At 37.6% G+C, this 26,805-nt stretch overlaps 1 protein-coding gene across 4 annotated transcripts in view; it reads right to left on the bottom strand.

Annotated features, from left to right (window-relative positions):
- The window catches only part of LOC118592810 (complement component receptor 1-like protein), a 43,067-nt gene that overhangs the window by 3,960 nt on the left and 12,302 nt on the right, over window positions 1-26,805 (bottom strand). For 3 of the 4 annotated variants that reach the window (XM_036201892.1, XM_036201894.1, XM_036201893.1), the window contains exons 4-10: window positions 19,814-19,899; window positions 17,026-17,421; window positions 14,437-14,539; window positions 13,102-13,187; window positions 9,738-9,920; window positions 7,039-7,062; window positions 5,694-5,766 (exon numbers count right to left, since the gene is read on the bottom strand). In XM_036201892.1, coding sequence (XP_036057785.1) covers window positions 5,694-5,766; window positions 7,039-7,062; window positions 9,738-9,920; window positions 13,102-13,187; window positions 14,437-14,539; window positions 17,026-17,421; window positions 19,814-19,899 — 951 coding nt within the window. The remainder of the gene's footprint in view (window positions 1-5,693; window positions 5,767-7,038; window positions 7,063-9,737; window positions 9,921-13,101; window positions 13,188-14,436; window positions 14,540-17,025; window positions 17,422-19,813; window positions 19,900-26,805) is intronic. The other variant, XM_036201897.1, reaches the window with a different exon arrangement.

Below are 26,805 nucleotides of genomic sequence, written 5' to 3'. Positions count from 1 at the left end.
ATACAAACATAGGAAAGTGTTTTTATAGATAATGGCTCTAAGAGTTTTGTTACTTCAAATATCATATCCAGGTAGATGTCAATATTTTCTCTGACTGGACAGGAAGGCTGCTTTGTATAGACCCGGGCATGGTTAGAAACAGCAAGAGGAGAATAAGGTCAACAGCTCTGAATGGAGGAGTGTAAACAGCATTATTCCTCTGTGATCAGTCCATGCCTTATTAGACATAACAAACTGTCACAGAAAATACACAGGGAAATATCAAAATGTACAGAAGGGAATTTTTAGTTTATTGTCCCTCCACTCCATTTTCTTTTCATTGTAGTAACAGATTACAGTAAGAAAAAGGAAAGACCATGGTTTGACACACAGAAGTATGAGACAAATCCAGTGAAGTGTGGGGGCAGGAGAATATTGTAAAGAGGAAATACTGTAAAAAGGTAATAGTTTAGATTTGGTAATATCTAAACTATTTGGTAATGTTCAACTATAAAGAATTAGTTCTGGATGCTGAATGATTTTAGTGATTCTGAACTAGATTTTAGAAAAAGTAGCATAAAGAGGTCAAAATCTTTAGAATGATGATTTAAAATGTTGCTCAGAAGACAAAAGACAATAAATGCTAAAGCATTTTAGCACGATGATTACAGTTATTATAAAAATCTAGAGTACTATATAAGAAATAAGAATCCATTAAGATGGTTTTATAATGATAGTAATTATTTTGATATCCTGGCCCATGGCCCACAACTCAGGTGAAAGCCCCCTGCTCCACCAGAGGTCATGCAGGCCACCAGAACTCCAGATAGGCTGAATGCCTAGGGACCCACCTCACTCTCTCAGTTTCCCCCAACTCAGGTAAAGTCCCTTTGCTCAACCACAGGCCACTCTTGCCAGAAAGACCAGAAAGGAAACAGAAACCAAGGAACAAAACACCCATCCAATACAAACAAACTCAGAAATCAGCCCCTAGACCTATAATTACCCCAAACCCAGATGCCTGGACACCAGTGCAAGAACACAACCAACAACAGCCAAGGAAATATGTCACCAGAGCCTGGCTACCCTACTACAGCAAGCCCTGAATATTCCCACACAGCTGAAGCACAAGAAAATGACCTTAAAAACAACTACGATAGGGGTCCTTAAAGAAGAAATGAATAAATCCCTTAAAGGAATACACAAAAAGACAAACAAAAAACTGAAGGAAATGAATAAAACCATTAAAGAAAGCCAAGAAAAAACAGATGAAGGAAATGAATCTAACTGTTCAAGACTTGAAAATGGAAACAGAAACAATGAAGAAGATACAAACTGAGGGAATTCTGGAAATGAAAAATTTAGATAAGTGAACAGGATCTACAGACACAAGCATCACCAAAAGAATACAAGAGATGGAAGAGAGAATCTCAGGCACTGAAGATATGACAGAAGAAATAGATATATCTGTCAAAGAAAATGTTAAATCTAAAAAATTTCTGACATAAAACACACACACACACACACACACACACACACACACACACACACACGTATACAACAACAACAACAACAACAACAAAAAACCAGTAGCCCTCCTACATACAAATGATAAACTGCCTGAGAAAGGAATCAGGGAAACACCCTTCACAACAGCCATAAACAATACAAAGTATCTTTGGGTAATCCTGGGCAAGCAATTGAAAGACTTGTATGACAAAAACTTTAAGTCTATGAAGAAAGAAGCTGGAGAAGATACCAGAAGATGGAAAGATCTCCCATGTTCATGGATCAGTAGAATTAACAATATAAAAATGGCCATCCTGACAAAAACAATCTACAGATTTAAGACAATTCATCAAAATTCCAACACAATTCTTTACAGACCTTAAAAGAATAATACTCAGTATCATATGGAAAAGAAAAAACAAAACCAGATAGCTAAAACAATCTTGTACAATAAAAGAACTTCTGGAGGTATCACTGTTTCTGATTTCAAGCTGTAATACAGAGCTATAGCAATAAAAACCACATTGGCATAAAACCAGAGAAGTTGATCAATGGGATTGAATCAATGATCCACATATAAATCCACATACCTATGGACACCTGATTTTTTATAAAGAAGCCAGAAATATACAATGGAAAATACAATAGAAAAAAGAAAGCATCTTCAAAAAATGGTGCAGGTCTAACTGCATGTCTGTAGGCAGAAGAATGCAAATAGATCCATATTTATCACCATGAACAAAACTGAAGTCCAAGTGAATCAAAAGACCTCAACATTAAACCAGGCACACTGAACATGACAGAACAGAAAGTAGGGAATAGTTTTAAATCCATTGGCATAAGAGACAAATTCCTAAACAGAACAACTATAGCACAGGCATTAAGATCGAAAATTAATAAATGGACCTCATGAAACTGAAAAGTTTCTGTAAGGCAAAGGATATTGTCAAAAGGATAAAACAGCAGCCTACAGAATGTGAAAAGCTTTTTCACCAATTCCACATCTGATAGAGGGCTAATATTCAAAATACAGAAAGAACTCAAGAACTAGACATCAAAAAACCCAAACAATCCAATTAAGAAGTGGGGTACAGACCTAAACATAGAATTGCTGTAGGATATCTTTCTGTATGCTGTGAATATGTGTTGCTTTGGTTGATAAATAAAGCTGCACTGGCCTATGGCAAGGCAGCTTAGAGGCAGGCGGGAAATCCAAGAAGATATACAGAGAGAAGAAAGGAGAGGCAGGGAGAGAAGCCAGCCACTGCTGAAGGAGCAACAAGATGTCAGCAGATGGGTAACACCATGGCCACATGGCAACATACAGATTAATAGGAATGGATTAATTGAAGTTATAACAGCTAGCTAGCAAGAAGCTGAAGTCACAGACCATACAGTTTGTAATTAATATAAGCCTGAGTAATTATTTTAGAAGTGGCTGCAGGACTGTGGGTGGGAGAGATGTGTCCAGACCTTGGGGCCAGGGTGGGGCCAGAGAAACTTCTGTCTACAGAGAATTCTCAAATAGAAGAATCTCAAATGGCCAAGAAACACAAAGAAATGTTCAACATCCTTAGCCATCAGGAAAATATAAATCAAAATGACTTTGAGATTCCATCTTAAACCTGTTAGAACAGCTAAGATAAAAAATATAAGTGACAGCTAATGTTGGTGAGGATGTGGAGCAAGAGAAACACTCCTCTATTACTAGGGGGAGTGCAAACTTGTACAGTCACTAGGGAATCATATGGTGGTTCCCCAGAAAACTAAGAACTGACATACATCAAGACCCAGCTATATCACTCTTGGGCACATGCCAAAAAGTTGCTCAACTACATTCATAGTGGCTTTACTCCTAATAGCCAGAAACTGGAAACAACCTAGATGTCCCTTAACTGAAGACTGGATAAAGAAAATATGGTATATTCACACAATGGGAATTCTAACAGGAGGGGGTTATCTTTGAGTCTTTTGCCTGCTCTTGAGACCTTTTCCTCCTACTGGGTTGCCTCATCCAGCCATGATATGCAGGTTTGTACCTATTCTTATTGCATCTTGTTATGCTGTGTTTGATTGATATCATTAGGAAGCCTGCTCTTTTCTGAAGGGAAAGAGAGGGGTAGTGGATCTGGGGGAGGAGGGAGGTGAGGTAGGTGGGAACTGGGAGAGGTGGAGGGAGAGGCTGCAATTGGGATGTACTGTATGAGAGAAGAATAAATAAATAAAATAATAATTTTGTGTGAATATAGGTATTTCCTACTCACAAGAAGCTGATGATCTGGGAAGGAGAGAGTAGAATCCCATGGAACAGGAGGTGATATTAATAAATAATAGAGTGGGAAGATAGGAGTTTTTCAAAATCCCTCAAGTATCACTACAGTTTGTAAGGCAATGTTTTTTTGTTTGTTTGTTTTTTGTTTTTTAAACTAAGCTAGAATAAAGCGAGCAATTCCTTAATTGGGGGCAGGAATGGAATTACACAAGTAGATATTCTAAATCTGGGAAAGCTGGGGATTAAGGTGGCATGTGAAATCATCAGTGTGACAAATGCTTCCAAATTTGATATATTATGATAAACTGCTTGTCCGCTCCCAAATGACAGATTGTAATCCAAAACCCCAATATGATAGTATGAGGCAAGACTTTGAGAAATAATTGATTCCTGAGGGTGAAACCCCTCTGATGGAGATTGGTACCCTTGTGAGAGCTCATACCTTTTTTTTCTGCCATGTTGGGGACAAGTAAGAGAACTGCAATTTATTAATTGTGAAGTTGATTCTCACTAGGTAGCAAGTAGGCTCTCCAGTCTTCAGAACTGTGAAAAATCAATGCTTATTTTCTAAGCTACCCAATTTTGTATTTTGCTATAGTTAGCCACATAGAATGAGATGGCTGATTCATTAGAACAATGAACATGAACTGTAAACTAGGTTTAGGACTAGTTAAAATGCATTCTGATTTGGTAGGGAGTTATAGCAACATGGTTTCTTTTGCAATACTCTTAGTAATGGCTGATATGTTTATTCATTTGGTAAATATTTCAAGCACCTCTGTGTGTCAGGGGCAGCCAAATTTCAATGCATCAACATTGGTAACCTATGATGTGTGTTCCATAGGATACCCCATTCAACTTCTGGTGCTGTGGTCAGTCTATGTTTACAGGTCAGCATCTGCTGTATCTCAGCCACAATAAGATGTCAGCAGCTTCATACTTTAAGAATCTTTAATACTGTTAAGAAACTCCTTCTGCCTGTTTTCTCTTTCTTCAATTTCTTCTGAAAAGGTAGTTTCTTTTTACTTATTTTTTTTTTTTTAAAGTGCTGGTGGGCATTATGGCTCAGTGAGTAAAGGTGCTTGATGCCAAGCCTGATGATCTGAATTTGATCTTGGGTCCTACACAGTGGACTGACTTCCACAAGTTATCCTCTGACTACCACATTGGTGTTATGGTGTGAGTTGGTATGCGTGCACACACATGTGGGCTCATACACACACACACACACACACACACACACACACACACACACACACACACACACAAATTTACAGTGATTGGTATTATATATACTTCTTCTGGTGTAAATATACTATTTTGGGTGACCAAGGCCACCTTCCTAAGAATTACCACATTTGTCTTTATGGAAGTATGTTCTATTGCTTTCTTTTAATTTGCTTTGCCTTCAAGGAACATAAAAGCATTCAATTTTTTCCTTTATGTTCTCTCTCTCTCTCTCTCTCTCTCTCTCTCTGTGCATATGTGCATATTTGCATGTGTGAGGGTGCATGTATGTGATCTACATGTTAGGAGTCTTCCTCTACTGCTTTCCACATTATTCCACTAAAACAAAGTCATTAAAACTCAGACCAAAAGTCTGTCGAGTCAACTTGTTCCAGAAGAGTCACTGTCTCCACCTGCTGAGCACTGGAGTTATGGAAGGGCTACCATGTCCACTGGCATTTACCTGGGTGCTGGGAACCCAAACTTTGGTCATCACTACCAAGCTGACTTCCCAAGCTACCTTTGTTTTGTTTTGTTTGAGCCAGTATTATTCTGTGACACAGACAGGCCTCAAACTCATGGCTATCCTGTCTAAGCCATCAGAACGTTAGGGCACAGGTGCAGACCACAGCTCCCTGCTACAGTTTTGTTTTGTTTTTTGTTTTGTTTTGTTTTGTTTTGTTTTTGAGAATGTGGCTATACTCACCGTTTTTTATATTTCCGAATCAGCCAATAGCAAACAATGACAAGTAAAATAAAGATCACCCCAAAGACAATGCCTGAACAAGAAAACAAAGTAATTAAGTAAAAAATACAATACAGAAGTTCTAAATTCTGTCTTAATAGCTAATCACACTGTTGGTTACCAATGACTCTTTTACATGTACCTTTACTCCAGGTCTGCTCTACCCTGGTTTTAATCCAGAGCATCAGACCTACAACCACAGTACTATAGTTATGGATGACAAGAGCATTCCATAAGCTTCTTCCCAATAACACAGCCCATCATAGCAATGGTGCTGCTTGGCTCAGCATACACAGCTTAGCTAAGTAATGTAAGGCATGAGACAGGCCACCATATGCCATAGAAATCCCCTTGATATCAAACTCTCTATTAATCCATTTGTGCTGGTTAAATAGTCAACTTGACACAGTTAAGAGTCACTTGAGAGTCTCAGTCAGGAACTGTCTAGCTCTGGTTGGCCTATGGGCATGTCTGAGGGAGATATCTTAATTACATGTATTAAGGTGGCACCACAGCCCTACAGACACACACGGCAGGTGGCATCATTCTCAGGCAAGGTATCATGAACTGTGGACGTAAGCAGCTGCTTCAAGTTACTGATGCCCTGACTTCCCCATAATGATGGATGATATCCCGGAATTGTTAGCTAAAAATAAAAGCTCCTTTCTCTTCTAAGTTGCTTTTGTCACAGTATCTTATCATAGCAACAGAAACTTCAAAGATGAAGACAATGCAATATCCTTCTATCTCCAGACACAAGATTCACTCACATGATGGTCTTATGACTTTAATGGTACAAATTATCAGGATGACTACCCAGAAATGTATTTCCAGGTACAAAGCAAAGAGGACGTTATCTCTCTTGCAATGTTAAAATGGAGAATTATCGACAGTGAAGAATGTCTACTCACTGAAATGATTCAAAAATGAAGTCCCTCAATGTGCACAAGGATGCCAATCTTATGAGATCCTAAACCAGTGGTTCTCAACCTTCCTAATGCTGTGACCTTTTAAAACATGTTGTGGTGACCCCCCAAAAACAAAATTATTTTTATTGCTACTTCATAGCTGTAATTTTGCTACTGTTATGAATCATGATGTAAACATCTGTGTTTTCTGATGATCTTAGGTGACCCCTGTGAAATGGGGTTTTGACCCACAGGTTGAAAACTGCTGCCCTAAAATTACATTAATTTTAATTGAATTTAAAAGATATTTTGACTTCTTTTTACATATCATTTATTATAAGTAGGTACTTACTGTTTATGATATTAGAATTTCTCAGCAAACCCATCACAAGACTTACCAGCTATGAGACTGATGTTTGTACCTGAAAGAGAAACAAAGCCACATAAATGTTACTTAATGGCACATAATGTGGCTGCACGGCTGCTTTGGCTAGTATGGTTCATTCTGATTTTAATATGGGAGTCAGTTATTGTTCTTCTAATATAAAACGCCTTTGGTGTCACTCCTATAATCTCATCTTATCATTTTCACTCACTGAAAACTTCTTTAACAAATATTTTTATTATACAATAATATCATTACAGAAGAAAATTTACAAAGCTTCTTTCACCTCAGAAATGGCACAGGACTTGTGAACTAGCAAGATCTATAGTGAGAAGACAGCAGGGCACTTGTGCTTTTGAGAGATAGTTGAGACCAAAAAGAAATAAACTGGGCTCTAAAAAAAGCAGTTGCACCAATGAAAGGTACCCTGGAGCATACTGAAAATGGACTTCAGGACATGCTTTACATATCATACTCGGAGACTCACAGAATTACAATGAAGACTTCTCTGAGTTTTCACATGTTCTCTGAAGATGAACTTACTAGTCTTGAAAGCAACACCATGCTTACACATGTTATAACAAGATCAGCCCTTGCCTAAGTGGCTGTGATCTTACTAATAGGTCACTGAGCTGGTGATGTGGTAGGCCGGAGAATGCCAGGACATTCATTCTCTGGTATTGGTACTCAAAGGAAATTTTCTGATTTTAATTATTCTCAAAAGTTCCCATAGTGATCCATTCCAAGGCTATAGTAACTCTAAAACTTATTCCTTTTAAACCTAATTTCATTTTTTAGGAAGACTAATGGCTGGTATCTTGGGTAATTTATTCTAAGTTGTAGGGACAAATACTGGTTGTTTTTTTTTCTTTTTGTCTTTTCTTTCATTTTTTTTTCCTTCTATGCTCTCATTTGCCTCTTCTCCCCACAAAAATTTCAAGGTTTGTTACCAGATGGTATTGAGAGGAATAAGAATCCAAAGGAGGCTGCTTTAGTCTAGATCTCAATCCAGAGAAAAAATTTTACAAGTGGTGTAGCACAATCCATGCATTTACCCTAAAATCTGATTCCAAGAACCTTCTAGTTGGTGGATATTTGGTCCCTTTTGTCTCTAACTCTGTGCTGGATAGTTTTATGTCAACTTGACATCTGCCTAAGCTATCTGAGACAGGGAATCTCAATTAAGTGAATGCCTACATACTATCAGGTGTAGGCAAGCCTGTAGGGCATTTTCTTAATAAGTGACTTATGGGGGAAGAGGCCAAGCCATTGTGCATGGTGCCATGTGTGGGCTGGTTGTCCTGGGTTCTATAAGAAAACAGGCTGAGAGAGCCAGTAAGCAGCATTCCTCCATGGGCTCTACATCAGCTCCTGCCTCCAGTTCTGGATCTGTTTGAGTTCTTGTCCTGACTTCCTTTGATGACGGACTACAATGTGGAAGTGTAAACCCTTTTCTCCTCCAGTTGATGTTTGTTACCTTTACCTAATAGTTGTCTTCCCTTTAACTACAGTACAGGAAATTATTCCTCTTGACAATTATTTATGTAGGACTTTTGTTCGTTTATTTGTTATAGCACACTGTCTCTAATGGTATGTGGCATTAGATTGTACCTAGGCTACATTACTTTTGTGGTTTGGGGCAAGTTATCTAAGCCCTTCATGTTTCAGTTTCTTATCTGTAAATATGGTGCCCCAAGAATATAACCTTATGGTTGTTATTAGCATTTAATTAGAATATCTATCTATCTATCTATCTATCTATCTACATACCTATCATCTACCACCTATCATGCCTATCATTAGCCTTTGAACATCAGTACTACATGTTCAATATACTTTAACTTTTATAATTATTACCATTACCACAACCACCACTATAGTACTTTATGATAACACTATTAACCTTTTATTCTATTTTATATGTATTTTCAATCTCTTCAGTACCTTCTTATTTACATTTCAAATTGGTCAACAGGTCCAAAATGTGAACAATTTTTATAAAACATTGGATTCTTTATTTGTCGATAGTGCTAAAGATCAAATGTAGGGTGTTTGCAGAAGACAAGGCAGAAAGACTGTAAGAGCCAGTGGGGATGGAAGAGGAAACAATGCCTTTTGGACATAACAGGACTGATGCACATATGAATGCACAGAGACTGTGGTAGAATGCACAGGCAAAGCATAGCTCCAAGCCAGATGGGGTCCCAGCACTGAGAGGAGGAAGTGGACATGATCTCCAACAGCTTGCAAATGAAAACTTACTTTTCTCCAATGGAGTCTCACTGGGTATACAAGCTACACTCAAGGACAGGCCCCATGCCTGGCAGCAGATGACCAACTCAAAAAGTGGCATTTGAGTTATTGGTTTTTTTTTTTTTATGTCTCATGTTGCTTTGCGTGGGCACTTTTTTCTTTTTTCAGCCTTATTGGTCCTTTGTTTACATATATTATGGTTTCTGATTTTGTGGTTTTCTGTGTTGGTATGTGTCTCTCTATGTGTATGTGCTTCTTGTGCATTCTCTACTTCTGAAGTCATACTTGAAGTGATTTTACTAACATCTTAACTTGTTGTATTTTGAGACAGCACATTCTCAGCTCCCTTATCCCTACACATGGTAACACCTCATCCCAGTAGGCACCAGAATAGATAGATGACTGGGCAGTCAGTGACCATGCTGGGCAGGGGCTCCAATCTCTACATTTTGTACTTACCAGATACACATTTGGCCAGAGGAGGATCCCAGCTAGCATCTGACTGGCACTGGCTCTGAGAACTGCCTTCTAGGGTATACCCATCCTCACATTCCAAAGTTATATTATTTCCATAGTAATATTCTTTCATTTTCAACTCTTTCCGGACTCCACTCATATACTCTGGGAGGCTACATATCACTTCTGCAATTAGAAAAATCACAAGAAAATTAGTATTTTGTTGTTAATCGAAACTGCTATTATAGAAACATCTGCAACCCCAAACTTTGCCTTCTACAAAAATGGGCATATTTTCAATAAAGAATTATTGTCACCCCTCCAAACTTTTTATGCTTTAAATATTTTTCTGACTTTCACATTTTGTGTAAGTAAGGAAATGTGGGACACTTGTGATTATCAACTCTGTAGCTGGAAATTTTTAGAAAGATCAGAAGTTAGGACAACCATGGTTTAGCCCTGGATCCATGCAAGCCACACCTAAAGAAAATACCAATTTCATGTTAAATCTCTAGGTATAGAACATATTATGATATTTTAGCTCTGGAGTAAGTGAATACTTCTGGCCTGTTTTTGTATACAGAACAAAAAAGTTAGTAACTTGCGATTCTAATTTTAAATACTATCTTTCTACTTAATTCCTTTATTTGATTGAACTCATCCTTGAAATTGCTTTCTTTTTTCTTTCCAGCCATCAGTATCTTCCTTAACTTCAAGTAAAGCCCCCTTTTCTGTTGTAATTGTCTAAGATTTGCTTAAAATTTGTTTCTCCCTAAAGGTATCAAGAAGGTAAAGTGACATTTCTGCAAGTGTGGTTTTCCTATATTAGAGTATTTTGACTGATTTGTTAAAAGTAGCCTTTTGACCCTGCTTAGAACAGAGTCTGAGTCCTTGAGTGGAGCTAAGTAACATTCCAGGTGATTTTGCTACTATGATGGATGGAACTATGGATGAAAAGGCACTGGTGTAAAGTGTGCTTTACTGGTTAAGAAAAAATGAATTACACTAATAGTGGACAAGCGGGCGGGGGAGGGGGTTGTGGGGGAAGAACAAGCTTCCAGAACAGTAACTGTATGCTTCCCACTGATGGCAGCTGGAGAATATGGACAAAAATAAAGGTCCTAGAAAGAGACAAAAACTTTAAGTTCTATTAATTTCAATAAAAATAACTAATATGATGATGGTGCCTGTGAATGCGACATTAGTCCTTTTGGGTCTGTAAGGTTTTTGCTAAGACAGAACAGAGCTATCCTAAACTAGAGTTTATTCTAAAAGCCCAGAAGATAGTAGTCCTAGATCACCTAGAAAGCTAATTTCTCAATGGATTTGGAAATAGGTTTCTATTTTCTGTTTTGCTTTGTTTTTAAAGCAATCATTCAATTGCCTACTTTATACTAGGGATAGTAAGAGTCCTGCTACAACAAGTTTGCAGACAGGTGAAGCTTTGGTCACATAGACACTGGATTCTAGAGAAACCTGTCTGAAGCATGCACTATCATCTTTAGCAAAGTAAATGTTTCTTGGTGATTCAAGGCCATTGTCAGTACCAACCAATAAACAATGGTGTCATCAGATGACTACAGAGATTATTTTTGCTAGATCTGATGGTTCTAAAGCATGAGACCTTGTTTCAAAAACAAAAACGAACAAATTTTATCTTACTATAGTAATTTACAGTTGACATATATTTACTGTCAGTCTTATGTGTCTTTGCATTGGTTCAACACCTCAGTTTCTTGTGGATTGACTATTTCTATAAACTTTCACCATAAAACATAAAAACAGATATCTAGCAATGTATTTTAATAAATCTTACTTGAAATGAATATTTTATAATGAAAAGGAAAATGGAATTTTATGAACTGGCATGCTTTGCTTTAGGAAATACAAGTAAGATAAACTAGTAATGTTTCATATAAAAAACCATATACTTAACCTATTTGCAAATTTCTGAATCCTTGGTGTTTTTGTAAGCAAATCGTTTGCAAATGAAGGGTCCTCCATCATGTTGAAGTCTTGATGTTGACTTACTAGCCCCACTTCCTGTACCATAATAAATTCTTGTATAAATTTGTTTTATTTTATCACATGTCACTATTTATCATGCTATTTATGTTCTGTAATTTTTTAAAAAAGATATTTTCCAGTTATTTCTTTCCCAACTGGAAAACTAACTCATGAAAATATGGGTAACTCTGACCTGTTCGTTTCTTTTTTCCCACAAAGTCCTGGCACAGGAGAAACCTTTGTCAGTAAACACCACAGAGTAGAAATAGGCCTAACAAATAGATCAGTGAGGGGATAAAAGAATATGACAGCTTAAGAGAGGTCAACCTCTAACGACTGAACTAATAAATTCAACAAGTAGGTATAATTTCATGTACCTTTATATCATCTAGTTTCTTCCTATATATTCCCCACAAAATTCAACATTAACATACCACATGTTGATAAACCAATAACACCCTCTTCTGTTCTCTATGGCAACAGGCATGCACATGATGCATAGACATACATGTGGGAAAAACATCCATACACATTAAATAAATAAATAAACATCCACACACATTAAATAAATAAATAAATAAATAAATAAATAAATAAATAAATAAATATTTGAAAAGTGCTGTCAAATCTTTGGAAATTTTTAACAGAACAAGTAGGAGAAATAAGTAATAATTCTGCACAGGAGGTTTTCTTTTTAATCTTATTATTTCTTAATACTTCAACATATTTTATTTGCTTATGTTGAGACTTTAAGAACCTTACCTTACCTACTCAGTCTGATGTGGTTTACCTAATTTTCTCTCATTTTTATATTTCTCTTATTTATTACCTATTATCTGATCTATTATCTCCATAGTATTTAATTAATTTGTTTCTCGTTCATCTCCCTACTTAAGTATAAATAATACTTGATTACTGTTATAATTCCAGTGCAGATGAAAATATGGCACATAATTTTTGCTCAATAATAATTAAGTGAACATTGTTTTATATATGCATATTAACAAAGAAATATGAATAAGTGATTGCATATTGATGGCAGAACATAAAGGAAAAATTACAAGGAAGCAAGAAAGGGAGGAAAGAGAAGAGAAACTTGTCAAAATCTTTCCTGTCCTAGGGGCAAACTACAAAGGAAATATCACACATAACACACAATTCTGAATGATGGAAGCTGATCAAATAGGTCACAAAGCAAGGAAATAATCACTTTGATTCAAAACAAACTTTTATGAGATTAATCAACTTCTTTCAATAAGTGAAAGTAGAATATAGAAGAAATACTAAAAGGGAGGGTGTGGGTTAAAATATAAGAAGTTAGGGAAAGCAACTAGATTAAAGTATCACTATATATACTCACTTTCACACACAGGAACATGGCTATCCCAAACACTGTCCCTTCCAGACAGAACACAATGACTAGCAGAATTGCCTTTTAATTGAAACCTAAGGAAGAAAATGGTAGTGGACTGTAAAATGTTTTGGCCAGAGTAATACTCAGTTCCCAGGTCTAGCCAAAAAAGCATCTGAAGATTTTGAGGAAATGGAACCAGGAGGTAGACACACAGGGTGTGTAGATGCTAAGCTACACAACAACCACAGTTTCCAGCAGGTGGGTAAAACAGAATTGCAATATAAAGTCCCAGCTTAAACTAAAGAAAGTAGTGAGGGCACAGCCAGATCCTGGACCTTTACTCAAAAGCACTGATCATGCTAATAGGAACCTGGTGCTGCTTACTATCAAAACTGCAAACACAGACTGCTAATGCAACACCTTGCCAATTCTGTCACTGGAAAAGCTGAGTTAATTGGTAGGAAATAGAGATTGTTCTTATGTCTCAGTTTCTGCGATTATTATCTAGAAGGCCCACAACAGCATGTTAAGCTACTGAAGAATAAGTTACACTTTTCTGAGTAATTCAGAGAAGCAGATTACTTATGAAGTACATGTCTATGGCCAGTAACAGACTCAAAATTTATTAGTGTTTTCTTGTTCGTGGTGGTGGGCGTTTTGTTGTTGTTGTTTGTTTTTCCTTTTAAAGCACTAGGACTAGAGAGAAAAATGGGAAGAGGAGAGGAGCCAACTTTTGTATGAAGTCATTTAAAATTTTCAAAGGATGTTTAGACCCTTATGCTCTCCTAAATCTTATTTGGTCCTGGTATTTGGTGTCTGCCAAAGATTCTGTGAAGCACTGGAGGGCAGGTTCTTTGTTGTTCATGACTGGTAGTTCCACAGAAGCGTGTCTGCTGTGAAGAAGGTTTACGACCTCACCAAAAGTATTAACATCAGACACCATGATCCCATTTCAGAGCCCACAGCCCATTGCTGATTCAATGATACACCACTGGGCTTTAAAAAGCTGCCCCTTATTTTTTGTTTCTCTTTTAAATTCTATTAATGCTGTATTAATATTTTTACTGAAAAAATGCTAAATTTATTTTTATTTGTATAAGCTTTTGTAATATATAATTTTTCTCAAAATCACTAGTGTTATTTTCTATTTAAAAAATGATTTTTTCACTTAGTGCATTACCTATATATTTAAAACCAGTAGATTTCCTTCATATCTCCTTTCATCAATTCTACAAGTCACCAATCTTTCCTATATTCAGCATCAGAAGTTGTTTCTTTCCCATTCCAGACAAGCTCAGACTTAGTTTTAATGTCCAGCAGATCAAGCCTGCTCACACTCACCCTTGATTACAAACAAAGGACACTTTGGCTCCAAGTTGAAGATTTAGTGGAAACAGCACACGTCCATTAGGAAGATGTTCCAGGAAAGCACCACAGGATTTCACTGGAGAAAAAGAGCCAAACAGAAATAATAGTAGTGTGTGGAGAATAAAAACACAAGTCATATATGTCAAGCCAGATGACAACCTAGAGATCTGCATATGCAGGATCTACGGGACTCTGAAGTGCAGAGAAAAAGCTCCATGGAGAATGTAGCCTGGCTCACATCGGTAAAGCAGTTTCTGCATGGGAGAAAAAAAATTCTTTGTTTGGGGATATACTCCTAGTGTTGGATTTCTGGAGGCAGCTAACATATTAAGGGGGAAAAAAGTGTCATGGTGTGGAAAACATTTCTCTCAATGGTAAACTGGATCACAGATGCCAAAAGGGTCACAACTATGTGGAAAAAGAAAGAAGAAAAACAGAATAGCTTTATTTATATAGGGCAAAATAAGCAACCTTTCTGCCAAAAGTGACAATACAATGCAGACACTATGAATACACCTGACAAATCTTGAGTTTATCTCTAAGATGTACACTAAGGTCATAACACTCCCAATTTCTTTGTTTTGTTTTTTGGAACAGGGTTTCTTTGTGTAGCCTTGCCTGTCCTGAACTAGCTCTGTTGACCAGGCTACCCTCAAACTCAGAGATCTACTGGGATTAAAGGTGTGCACCACCACTGCTAAGCTACACTTCCAATTTCTACTGACCCTACACAAAATTAAAGATTGTTTATTTTAGAATCCCATACTACCTTTCTAGAATGGCATCACCAACTTTAAGTTTCACATTTTAGGCAATAAGGAGAACCTAAATGTTCTAACATATTTCCCAGTGGGCAACCACAATGGTGCTAACAGATTCTGTTATGATCTTTGAATCCTGCTTCACTAGAGAGATACTTCTCTTTGCTCACACTACACAGCTGGTGCTTTTCAATCACTCATTTCATTCCATTGAGAAGACAGTTGGATAGCCATTGAGCAAATCCTTTTTAAAAACCTACAGTTATCATAATAAGAAATATGCACTATACATTACAGTCCTAGGTCCATCTTCTCTTTAAGCCAATTGTTTTGAACTCAATTGTTTGGATTGAGGATGCATGTGAGTCTTAACACAATTACTTAAAGCTGCAAAAAGGGGGAAAATATCACATACACACCCACACACAACCAAATCCAAAACTTTATATCAACTCAGTTCTCCTCTCTGAACTTTAGACTTCTCCAGTAAAAAACGGGGTATTGGTCTAGAATGAATGAATTCCATGATAATTTCCAAATATTTTTGATATTATAATACTTGTTTTGAGGGCTCATCTTTCAAGAGCTTTCCTTGACTAATTGAGCTGTGATATTTACAAACTAGGTTGATTAAATTTCTAATGATTCCTAGTCTCACGCTATTTATTGCCTTTTGATTGTTATGGGTAGAAACATGAAAACTACAACTTCTTTGCTCTAAGACAGTGGTTCCCAAACTTCCCATTGCTGTGATCCTTTCAGACAGTTCCTATATTGTGGTGAGCCCCAGCTTTAAAATTATCTTCATTGCTACTTCATAACTGTAATTTTGCTACTGTTATTGAATCATAATGTGAATATTTCTGGAGACAGAGGTTTGCCAAAGGGGTCCCAACACTTAGGTTGAAAACCACTGCTCTAGGGGTTTTAATTAAGTTCTGCCACCTGGAAGATATTCAAACTAAAAGGCAAGATGTGATAGATACCCTTATGCATCCAGGGACAGCGTCAGTTGAGGAAACCTGGGTGATTCTCAAATGAGCAACAGCCACTCAAATTCTAGTAACACCAATGACTAGCAAGGACTGGCTCTATCCTGGAAGCAGTGGCAGAGTCGGGCTGTGTCAGCCATGACAGAGCATGACAGTGTCAATCAGCTAGGACCAGCTGGGTCAGCACTATTCCTGTAGTAACAGTACATCCTGATCTTGGCAACATTGTTTTCCTCCTTTTATTCTTCCTTTCTTTCTAACGTCTTTATAATCCACTATCAACAGGAAAGACTTCCTTCCTTGAAGAATCTGCCAGATGGGCAGCCTTGGATTCTAATTTTGCTCTACAAGTTACTATGTATATTGTCTTAGAACATAATCTAACACCTAAGTCTCAATATGGAAGGAATGGTAACTACCCCATAGCTTCATTTTAGGAGTTAAATATTCATACATTTAATATGACTAGCCATGGACCACTCATTACATATTAGTAAATATTACACATATGAATAACTGATAAGGGCTGGAGATGGCAATACATGGAAAGAACTTCTGTGTATGAGAATTCCCAGGATGTATCACATTCCTTGTTCATATTTAGCTCCTCCTCAATTTGAATGGACATGTTTGTAAGGATGCACAAACACTCACGCAAACACATGTCCCTTCCTGATTTCACATTGCCTCCCAAGAACATTTATTCATCCAACCTGTTCATCATATGCCCTCTTCCAGAACCAACCCTTAACTCTGGTCCTCCAGCACTCCATGGCATTGCAGGCTTCCCAAGCACTGGTCAGACTTACCCTTGAAACAGGTTGGTAATCCTGGTTCCCATTTGTTTAGGTCATGACAACGCACACTGCTGGCTCCTTCCATGCGAAAGCCAGGCTGACATCTAAACTCCACAGTATCCCTTAAGGAAAACAAGCTTCTGTTTTCAGACACTATGAATGCATTTTCAACATGAGGAGGTGTACATTTATTGAGTTCAATGCACTGAGGAGGAGGGCCACTCCAGACTCCAACTTTTCCATCATTGCTGGTACAGTGTAAGGATGCCTCACCCACCAGGTTAAAGAGCTTCTTCCCTCTTGCATCAGATCTGCAGTGATAGGTAACCACCATTCCATAATGAAAATCTTCTGTGGTAGAAATGAAATCTCCATTGGCAATGGAGGGGGGTCTCTCACAAGAAATTACTGGGTGAAGAGAACAGATTAAATTTTGTTTAAATAATGATAGGGCAACTCTAATCAATCACTAAATTGAAAATTATACTCATTATAAATGAATATAAATGTTCATTAAAAGCATTTAATATTTATTTACTTGTAGATGAGTTTTAAACTATTGCTATTTAGGTGCACACAGTGACATTTGCTCTGTCTTTCCTACCTATTTCTTATAAAAACATGCAGTTACAAGAACAATCAAGAAAAAAAAAAAGACAAAAAAATAGAGTAACACTGACCACTCCCATTCCCCAAATAAAATTTGAAGATAATAATAATAATAAAACAAATACAATCAAACTTTTCATTTGAAATATCTCTTTGATCATATTAGAGAATTTATATCAGTTTCCAGATTTTTCTTCTTACCCATTAAAAGGAGGATTTTAAAAAACATTCACTAAGAAAAAATAAGGGGTGAATGAAACACAAATGGATAGTACAAAACAAAATTTGAATGTCTGCAAGTATGTAAGAAAATTGGTGAAAATATAGATTACTATATACTAAGCATTTGAAAATGTAATGGATAAGTGAAAATACAGACCATTAATATTCATTCAAAAATATGTAGGATGCTGAATTTGAACAAGAACTTTTAAGAATACAAAAAAAAAAATCACAAATACGTTATTTCAAATTTTCAAGTAATATATAGTTTCAAATATAATTTCAAGTACTTTGAGACATGTAAAAGACAAAACCCTCAAGTTTATTATAAGATGGGTTTTTATGACCTAATTCAATAAAAACCCTAAATATCCTTAAAATGAAGAAAGTGTTTGGCACTGGGCTGCTGTTCCATGGGAAAGAGGGAGCCGGGCCAATAGTAGGGAACTAAGAGTCTACTGAACTTGTGGTGGGCTTACCAAATCAAGGGGCAAAAATTGGAGTCCAATTGGAGATTCCTAAACAAGGAAGTCCTGGTAATACCTAACTACACTCTTAGAATCAGGGTTGACTGATAACTGCTACTTCCAAGGCTGGAAATCTTCCAGTACTGTAGATGGCCAAGAAAAATTAGAATTCATGATACTGAATCAAAATAGTGCCATTTGGGCAGTGTCCTAGAGCCTTGCAGAAAAAAGAAAAGTGTTCTCTGAAGAGTGTGGGTTATTGCTGTGTTTTAAATATGGGTAAATTTTCCACAGCAACCAAGTACTAAAGGCTTGGTATCCCAGGTGGCATGAATACAGTGGAACTTTTAAGAAGTTTGGCCTCCTGGGAAATGCTTAGGTCACTGAGGATGTGACCTTGAAGAAATGTGGGACCTTGACTCTTCCACTGCTTTGGCTCATCACTTCCACATGCTCCTGCCCTGAGGTTTTGCCTCAGTAGAGGTCCAGAGCAATAGAACTACAAAATCAGGGAATGGACCCTTCAACAAAATTGTCAGCTGAAATAAATATTTTATCATAGAAGTTAGTTGTTGCAATTATTTCATTACAGTGATAAGCGACTGACTTTATTAATTTTGTGTTTTCATATTGAGTCACTGGCAAGCATGTTAATCATTCAAAGAGAGTCTCTCTAACCTAGCTCATCCTCCAAAACTTCAATCACGGTTTCTCTGTAATTCAGTCTGCTTTGTTGTTATAGCAGGGCTCTAGCAGGCCTAATAGTCTAGTTTTGGCCACTGGTCCTCAGGAAGCCAATTAAAGAGATGGCAAAAAGCAGAGAAGGGAGAGTTATTGAAAAAGAACACACAGGAAAGGGGGTGAGAAAAAGAGGCTCATTGACCCCAAAGCCTGTCTTCTGGGTATTGACAGGAGCTTATAGAGGAAGAATGGGACAAAGGACAAGAGTTACTTATGTCTTAGGGTTCCTATTACTGTGATGAAAACCCATGACCAAAAGCAACTTGGGGAGGAAAGAGTTTATTTGGCTTACATATCCAGAAACATAGTCTAGTGAGAGAAACCAAGGCAGTAACTCAGTTTGGGAAGGAACCAGAAGGCAAGAGCTGATGCAGAGGCCATGGAGGGGTACTGGTTATGTTCCTCATGGCTACCTCAGCTGGCTTTTTTATACAACCCAGGACGATCAGCCCATGACAGACCCTTCCCACAATGGGCTAAGCCCACCCACATAAGTAAGAAAATGCCATACAGGCTCACCTATAGCCAGATATGATGGAAGCATTTTCTCAATTGAAAGTCCTTATTGTCAAATGACTCTGGTTCATGTCAAGTTGACAATAGCCAGAACATTTTCCTTTATGTTTACAGCTGTGGTAGGGCACTTCCTAAAAGGCATGAGGCCCTGGGTTCAATCTCAGCCCTCCAAAAATATACATATAATTTCAGAGGAAATTTGAAGTACATAAGTCAAGGTAATAGAAATGAAAATTTCAACTTACTCTGACAAACAGGTGGCTCATTATCCCAAGCAACAGTTTGATCTGAGATTATACATACAGCAGAGGAGGGACCAATGAGGTAGTATCTACACACAGAATAAAGAATGTTAATTAATCCATAAGTAATTGCCTACTTAAATTGCTGCTTCCCAGATTACTACCTTGGAAGCTTTAGAACATTTTTTTTTTCTTGCCAGAGGCCATGAGTTCTCAAATCCTTCATCCCTCTTTGGACTTTAAGGTTTTCATCTTCATGCTTCCCAACTAAATGAGATTTTTCTTTTTATTATCTTATCATACAATCTGTAGTAAATTATAGTTGTTTCCTATAAGTCTTATTTATAAAGCTATTACAAGCTTCCTGAGGGCAAAGTAAATGCCATGTGTATGTGTTTAATATACTAATATGAGTGAGTTAATTTATACCGTGAAAGCATTAATGTGAATGCCTAGATAAGGGAACACCTTATCAGCAAGATTCATTAAACTGGAATGAAGGGACTGAAACCTACCAAAATGTCAAACAAATTTTTCCTACTCGATTAAAGTCAGAAATACTCAGTTAATATGCTACAAATTGTCTAGTGTGTCATACAATGAAAACAATTCATGACAATTATTTTACAGTAACAACTCTCTTATCTACTTTGTTTTACACATAAACATGTCATTATGGGAAGTACAAATGTAAACGGTTGTGTTTTATGTTCATATTTAAATTCCACTTGCTCATTTTCCTATGGGAAAGAGACCTTTTCTGGTCCCCCTCACAAACCTTTTTTTTCTTTTTTTCTTTTTTGTACTTTTGTTTTTCAGGACAGGGTTTCTCTCTCTCTCTCTCTCTCTCTCTCTCTCTCTCTCTCTCTCTCTCTCTCTCTCTCTCTCTCTCTGTGTGTGTGTGTGTGTTTCCTTGCTTTCCTGGAACTCTGTAGTCCAGGTTGGCCTTGACATCCAAATGCTGGGACAAAGGCTTGTGCTACCACCACCCAGTGGGAAAGAACCTTTGAGACAATTTTACATGTAGGCTTATGTATTTTCTACCACAGCAAGAACTAAAATAGACACAAGACCTCTTGTTCTGTCCATTTATTTTGACGTTCCTCTGTGTCTCCCCATTCCTGTTTTTTCTTACACATTCTTATTGCTGGTGACCATTTCTATAATTAAATAATTTTTAATAAATTATATAAAGAGTCATTTAGAATGTGTGGTGGTATTGTGCTCCCCAAAATATTGTGCACCCTAATACACTTATCTGGGGTCAGAGATAGAACAGGCACAATATTATTCATGAGCATAGGCAGTGGTAGCACACACCTTTAATCCTAGCATTCCAGAGGCAGAAATCTATCTGTTCAAGGATACAGTCAAGCATGGTGACTCATGCCTTTAATCCCACAAAGCAAGTCTTTAGTCCCAGGGAGTGATGGTAGAAAGCAGAAAGGTATATAAAGCGTGAAGAACAGAAACTAGAAGCAGTTTGCTGGTTAAGCATTTGTTTGCTTAAGCATTTAGGCTTCTAGCAGCACAGTTCAGCTGAGACCCATTTGGATGAGGACTCAGAGGCTTCCAGTCTGAGAAAACAGGATCAGCTGAGGAAGTGACGAGGTGAAGTAGCTGTGGCTTGTTCTGCTTCTCTGATCTTCCAGAATTCACCCCAATACCTGGCTCAGGTTTGATTTTATCAACATGTACTTTTAAGATTCATGCTACAAGAATGTAACCATATATGATTAGCTTTCTACTCAGCATAATCCTGGAGATTTATCAAGCAGTCCTTTTGTTATAAATTAGAGCCCATAACATGGATGCACCATCATTCATCTAACCATTTACCTACTGATGGACATTTGAGTATGTCCAAAATCAGGGAGATCCATAGAGAAGTAGGTCATTGTACAGAGACAGGACAGGGCACATTTTTGTTTGAGAATGGTGAAAATGCCTTTGTGCTCCTAATCTTATAGAAAAGACTGCCTTTCTCCACTGAATACAATGTTAGTTGTAGGCTTGTCATATGTGGAAAATATATTACATGAAACCATAATCCTTCTATGTCTAAATGTTAGAGAACTTTTCTAATGATGGAAAATTTGAATTTTTTTCAAAAGTCTTTTCTTCTTCAAGCAATGACTATGCTTTTATACCTCATTCTGTCAGTGTGATATATCACATTTTGTTTGTACACTGTCAAGTGAAGCTTGCATTTCAGGGATAAATCCCACTTAATCATGATGTATGACAGTGTGTATGTTGTATGAGCATATATGGGGTCTGTGTGATAGTGTGCTCATATGTGTGTATCAGAGGAACTCAGAGCAGGATACCAGGCATCTTCCTCTGTCATTCTCAGTCCATTGCCTTGAGACAAAAATCTCTCACTGAGCTGAAAACTCACTCTTTTGGCTAGGCTGCCTGGCCAGCAAGCACTTAGGATCTGTCTGTCTCTCATTCTCCTAGTGCTGGGATTACAGGCACATGAAGCTTCTTTTTACATGGATGTTGGAGATTCATCCCACTCACCCCAGTGTATGCACTTGTGAATTCTGTCTGCTAGTAATTTGTAGAGAATGAATGTTTATAACATGTTAATTAAGGATACTGGCCAGCAGTTTTCTTCTGTTGTCAAGTCTGGTTTGCTATTAGCATAATATTGGCCTTATAACACAAATTAGAATCCAGTGGTGAAGCCCACAGGTCCTAAGTTTTCCTTTGTTGGAAGGTTGTGGTAAGTAAATGGAATTTACCTAAGTATTTATCTTTTGCCTCTTCAGCTACATTCAACTATATAGCTTTGCTCTCAAACATGTACCTGCAATGCCAAGTCAGAGTCATCACAGCTTCTTCAGCTTCTTTCTCACAGTTAGATTCAGGATTCATTATCAATGAAAAGACTGTGCCATCTGGTTTCCTAGCTTTTCTCTGAAACCCTTCTCTAACTCTTTGTGGTAACACACACACACACACACACACACACACACACACACACACACACACACACACACACTGTGGTTGTTTGAAGCTCCCACTTACTGCTCCAAGCCATGCTCCCCACCGTGATGATATAGACTTCCCTCTGAAACTGTATGGAAGCCATAAGCAGAACTCCTCCATGGCCTTTGAATCAGCTCCTACCTTCAGGTTCCTGCTTCTTCTGGTTCCTGTCCTGACTTCCTTCAATATGAACAGTGATTTGGAAGCATAAACCAGATAAAACTATTCCTCCCCAAGTTGTTTTGGTCAGGTTATTTCATCACAGCAATAGTATCCCTAACACAGACACAGAGTGGTGTGTGTGTAATGCATAACCTGAAAGTTACTATTAGTAATTAAGATTGTTATAACAAAAAAACTTTATATTTGCCTCAGCCAGAGTCACCAAAAAAAAAAAAAAAAAAAAAAAAAAAAAGAAGTTATGTCTGGCAAGCTATTGCCATTGAAACCATGATAAATACCTAGTGAATTTATTACTATTCAATAAGTTGTGATATTATGAAGAGATAGAAACACATTAATCTGTTTCTGATACAGTGTACTCATGGCAGTGGTCTAATATTTTTACATGTTTTATAAAATGTTCTACGTACACTTGAGAAGAATATAGAGTCTTCTGTTATTTGATGGGCTGTTTCATTTATAACTGCTCCTTTTATACTGAATTTGTTTGATGAGTGATCTATCTATTATTGAAAGTGGAGTACTGAAGTCCTGTACTAATATGGTATTGCTTTTAATTTCATCCTTCAATTCTGTTAATATTTGCTTTACAAATTCACATGCTCTGATGTGAATATGCATTTATAATTGTTCCATCCTTTTACTCAATTGACCATTTTACTATTCTATGGCTAGAGTGCATCTAGTTCCTCTGAGCTTAACATGACTATCACCAACAATTAATTGTTGTAATCTATAGGAGACCTTGGCCTGCAGAAATAAGCAGAAAATATAGCTCATAGCTAGGTCAGCATGCATTTATGGAAGGAGAAGGAAGGGTCACAAGACCCTCACCTAAAATTACAGGTGCCATTCCCTCCTGCCCTAATGTCATAGAGTCGTGAGGGTTACTAAGATTTAGAGGAGGCAGAAAATGGACTGGAAGGTGGAATACTTCAATAGTGTAGTTTTTCCTGAGTTATCCATGCTGAGGGTGGGACTTGTGATGAAGTTGCCTTTGAGACAACTACTCTTCTGCAAGTAATACTGATAAATACATTGATTCATCCAGCTGGACTTGAATAGGATCTTTCCTTTAATCTGCCATTGTCCCCTTCACATGTGTGAATAGCTTTTTCTTTACTTTATCCAAGAAAACATTATACACCCATGATATTGCCTACTGTGATAGTTTTTCACTTAGTTTGTCTAATAATTAATAATCAGCCTGATTTATTCCACTTGACATTTTCATGGAGTATCATTTCCCTTCATTTGCTTTCATATTATGTGTCTTTAAAGCTATATCTTAAGTTTTTTGTAGGAAGTTGCATATTGTTGTATTTATTCAGCCACTGGGATTTTTTTTAATAGAGCATATAACTAATTTTCTTTTCAAGCAAATTATTGATAGATAAGGAGTGGCAGATATTAATTTTGTTTTATGATTGATTTCCAGATTGTTTCCATTGTTCTTCACTTGTTTTCTTCCTTTGTAATTGGATGATCCACTGGTAGTGGTTATGTTTGATAACTTTATCTTTCTGTTTTTACTAGAGGTAATCTTTGCGATTACTTCAAAGCTTAAAAAGATGTTATAGTATTAATAATTTTGAAGCTGATGGCATCTTGACTAAGGTGGTGTGAAGGAAGAAGGGGGAATAATGAAAGAGGAAGGGTTAAATAGGATGGAGAATGAGAAGGTAGGGTAGAGGAAAGACTGTAGGGAGGGATAATTATCCAAGTCTGTGTCTCCACTGCTGTGATACAATGCTGATCCAAAGCAACTAAGGTGAAAGAAAGGGTTTAATTGGCTTACACTTGCACATCACGGCCCAGCATTGAGAGAAGTCAGGGTAGGAACCCAACCAGGACCTGCAGTCGGAAAAGCAGAGACCACAGAGGAGTGCTGTTTACTGGCTCACTTTCTTCTTCATACTCAGTCAACTTTCCTATAAAACTAAGGACTACCTGCCCAGGGATGGCACCATCCATAGTGGGCTGGACCCTCCACATCAACCATCAATCAAGACAATGCCCCACAGGCATGTTCACAGGTCAATCTAATGGAGGCAATTCCTCAACTGAGATTCCTTCTTCCCAGGTGTCTCTAGTATGGGTCAGGATGACAAAAACTAACCAACATAATAACACTAAAGATCTTTGAAAAAGTCATATAGAAATCTACTACTACAGAAGTTTCTTAAAATACATACATATATAAAAGAAGTTTAAATGGCATTAGCATATTATCTGGGGACAATGCCTCTTAAAGATACCACAGGATATTAAATAAAAAGCCCACAGTGTCAGGTATAGGCTGCCTCTTCTTGAGTTGTCAATCAGTGGAGTCCCAAAGATGCCCCCTCAAACATAACAGGCTATTACCATTGCTCTTGGTGACTTTTCAGAACTTGTTAGTAAAACCCTATTTCTGAAGTAACCACACACTTGAGTCATAGAACATGAAGAAATCAAGGCGGTACTAACCTGGAAACTTCATCCCTATTGGCTGGCTTCCATAGTACTTGAATGTTCCGGGTACCCTACTATGTGTGAAAAGTCATCAAGCGTCTTACCCAACCATGCACTCTGCAAGCGACAATAATCACTGGCATGGCAAGATATGCCCTGTGGTGCAATACTGACAGAGACATTAAAAATAATACCACTGATTGGATCTAAGGCCTGCTACACAAATAGGAATCCATACCTGGTACTGTTAAATGCACTAAAAATCAGAGGTTGGCTAGTTTATGCTCTAGAGGGGACTCTAATAGTATTTTTTTTTTTTTTTGCCAAATAATCATAGTAATAACCTGCATTAAGGTCTTATCTTTACACCCATAGACTCCACTGGACAATGTCTAGAGAATAAGGAAGCAAAGGGTGTCAGCTTTAAACAGGACACCTATAATATACAGTCTACACCCGAGGCTCAGGGATCAGCATAGAGAGAAGGGCAAAAGGATTCTAAGAGCCAGAGATAGTGGTTGTCTGCTAAAGAACACTGTTTTCTGGCATGACAGGGCCACTGCACAAAGGAACTCCCAGCAGCTTTGACTGGGTGCATAAGATCTGCATAAGATCAAGCCTGCCAAAACCCCAGCATGATTGGAGACGGAGCTCATGAAGTCCCAAACCTAGCTAGGGAGCTGCTGGCAATGGATGGCTACTGGGGGAAGGAGAGTAAATTTTCTTCAGGGAGGTAGTCACTGATAAATTACCTATGCTTCAGTAGATGGTCTTATACCCTGTGAATAGGCAGCACTAAGTGGATTCAGTGGGTCACGGTATTCTAATGGGATCTATAAATTGGTTTGTTGTTAGAGTCTTCAGACATATTGGTCTGCTGTCTACTTCAGAAATGTATGGGAACTTCCATTTCTTTGCAATTTCATCAACACTTTCTACTGTCTTCCCTTTAGAAATATTTTCATAGGTGAGACAGTATCTCAACATGGTTATAAGTTACATTTTGATGACCATATGGAGTAAATATCTTCTTCTTTTAGTCCATTTTTTTTTGAGAAGTACTTAATCCTTTGCTTGTTTTATGCTTTGTTTTGTTATAGACAGGGTCTCATTATGTAGACCTAGCTGGCTTGGAACTCACTATGCAAACCAGACTGGCCTTGAATCCACAGATTTATTTGTTTTTTTAATTATGTGTACATGTGGTTTTGTGTGTGTACATGCAGTTCCAGTGGAGGTCTGCGTGTGTATCAGTCAGTTCCCTGGAGCACGGGCAGATGAGATGCTAGCAACTGACCCAGGTCCTCCACAAGGGCAGACTATACACTAAACAACTGAGATATCTCTTCAGGCCCTCCTTT

Source organism: Onychomys torridus, chromosome 11 (genome assembly GCF_903995425.1).
Source record: "Onychomys torridus chromosome 11, mOncTor1.1, whole genome shotgun sequence".
NCBI classification, from domain to species: Eukaryota; Metazoa; Chordata; class Mammalia; order Rodentia; family Cricetidae; genus Onychomys; species Onychomys torridus.
This window is presented reverse-complemented; position numbering and strand designations above follow the sequence as displayed.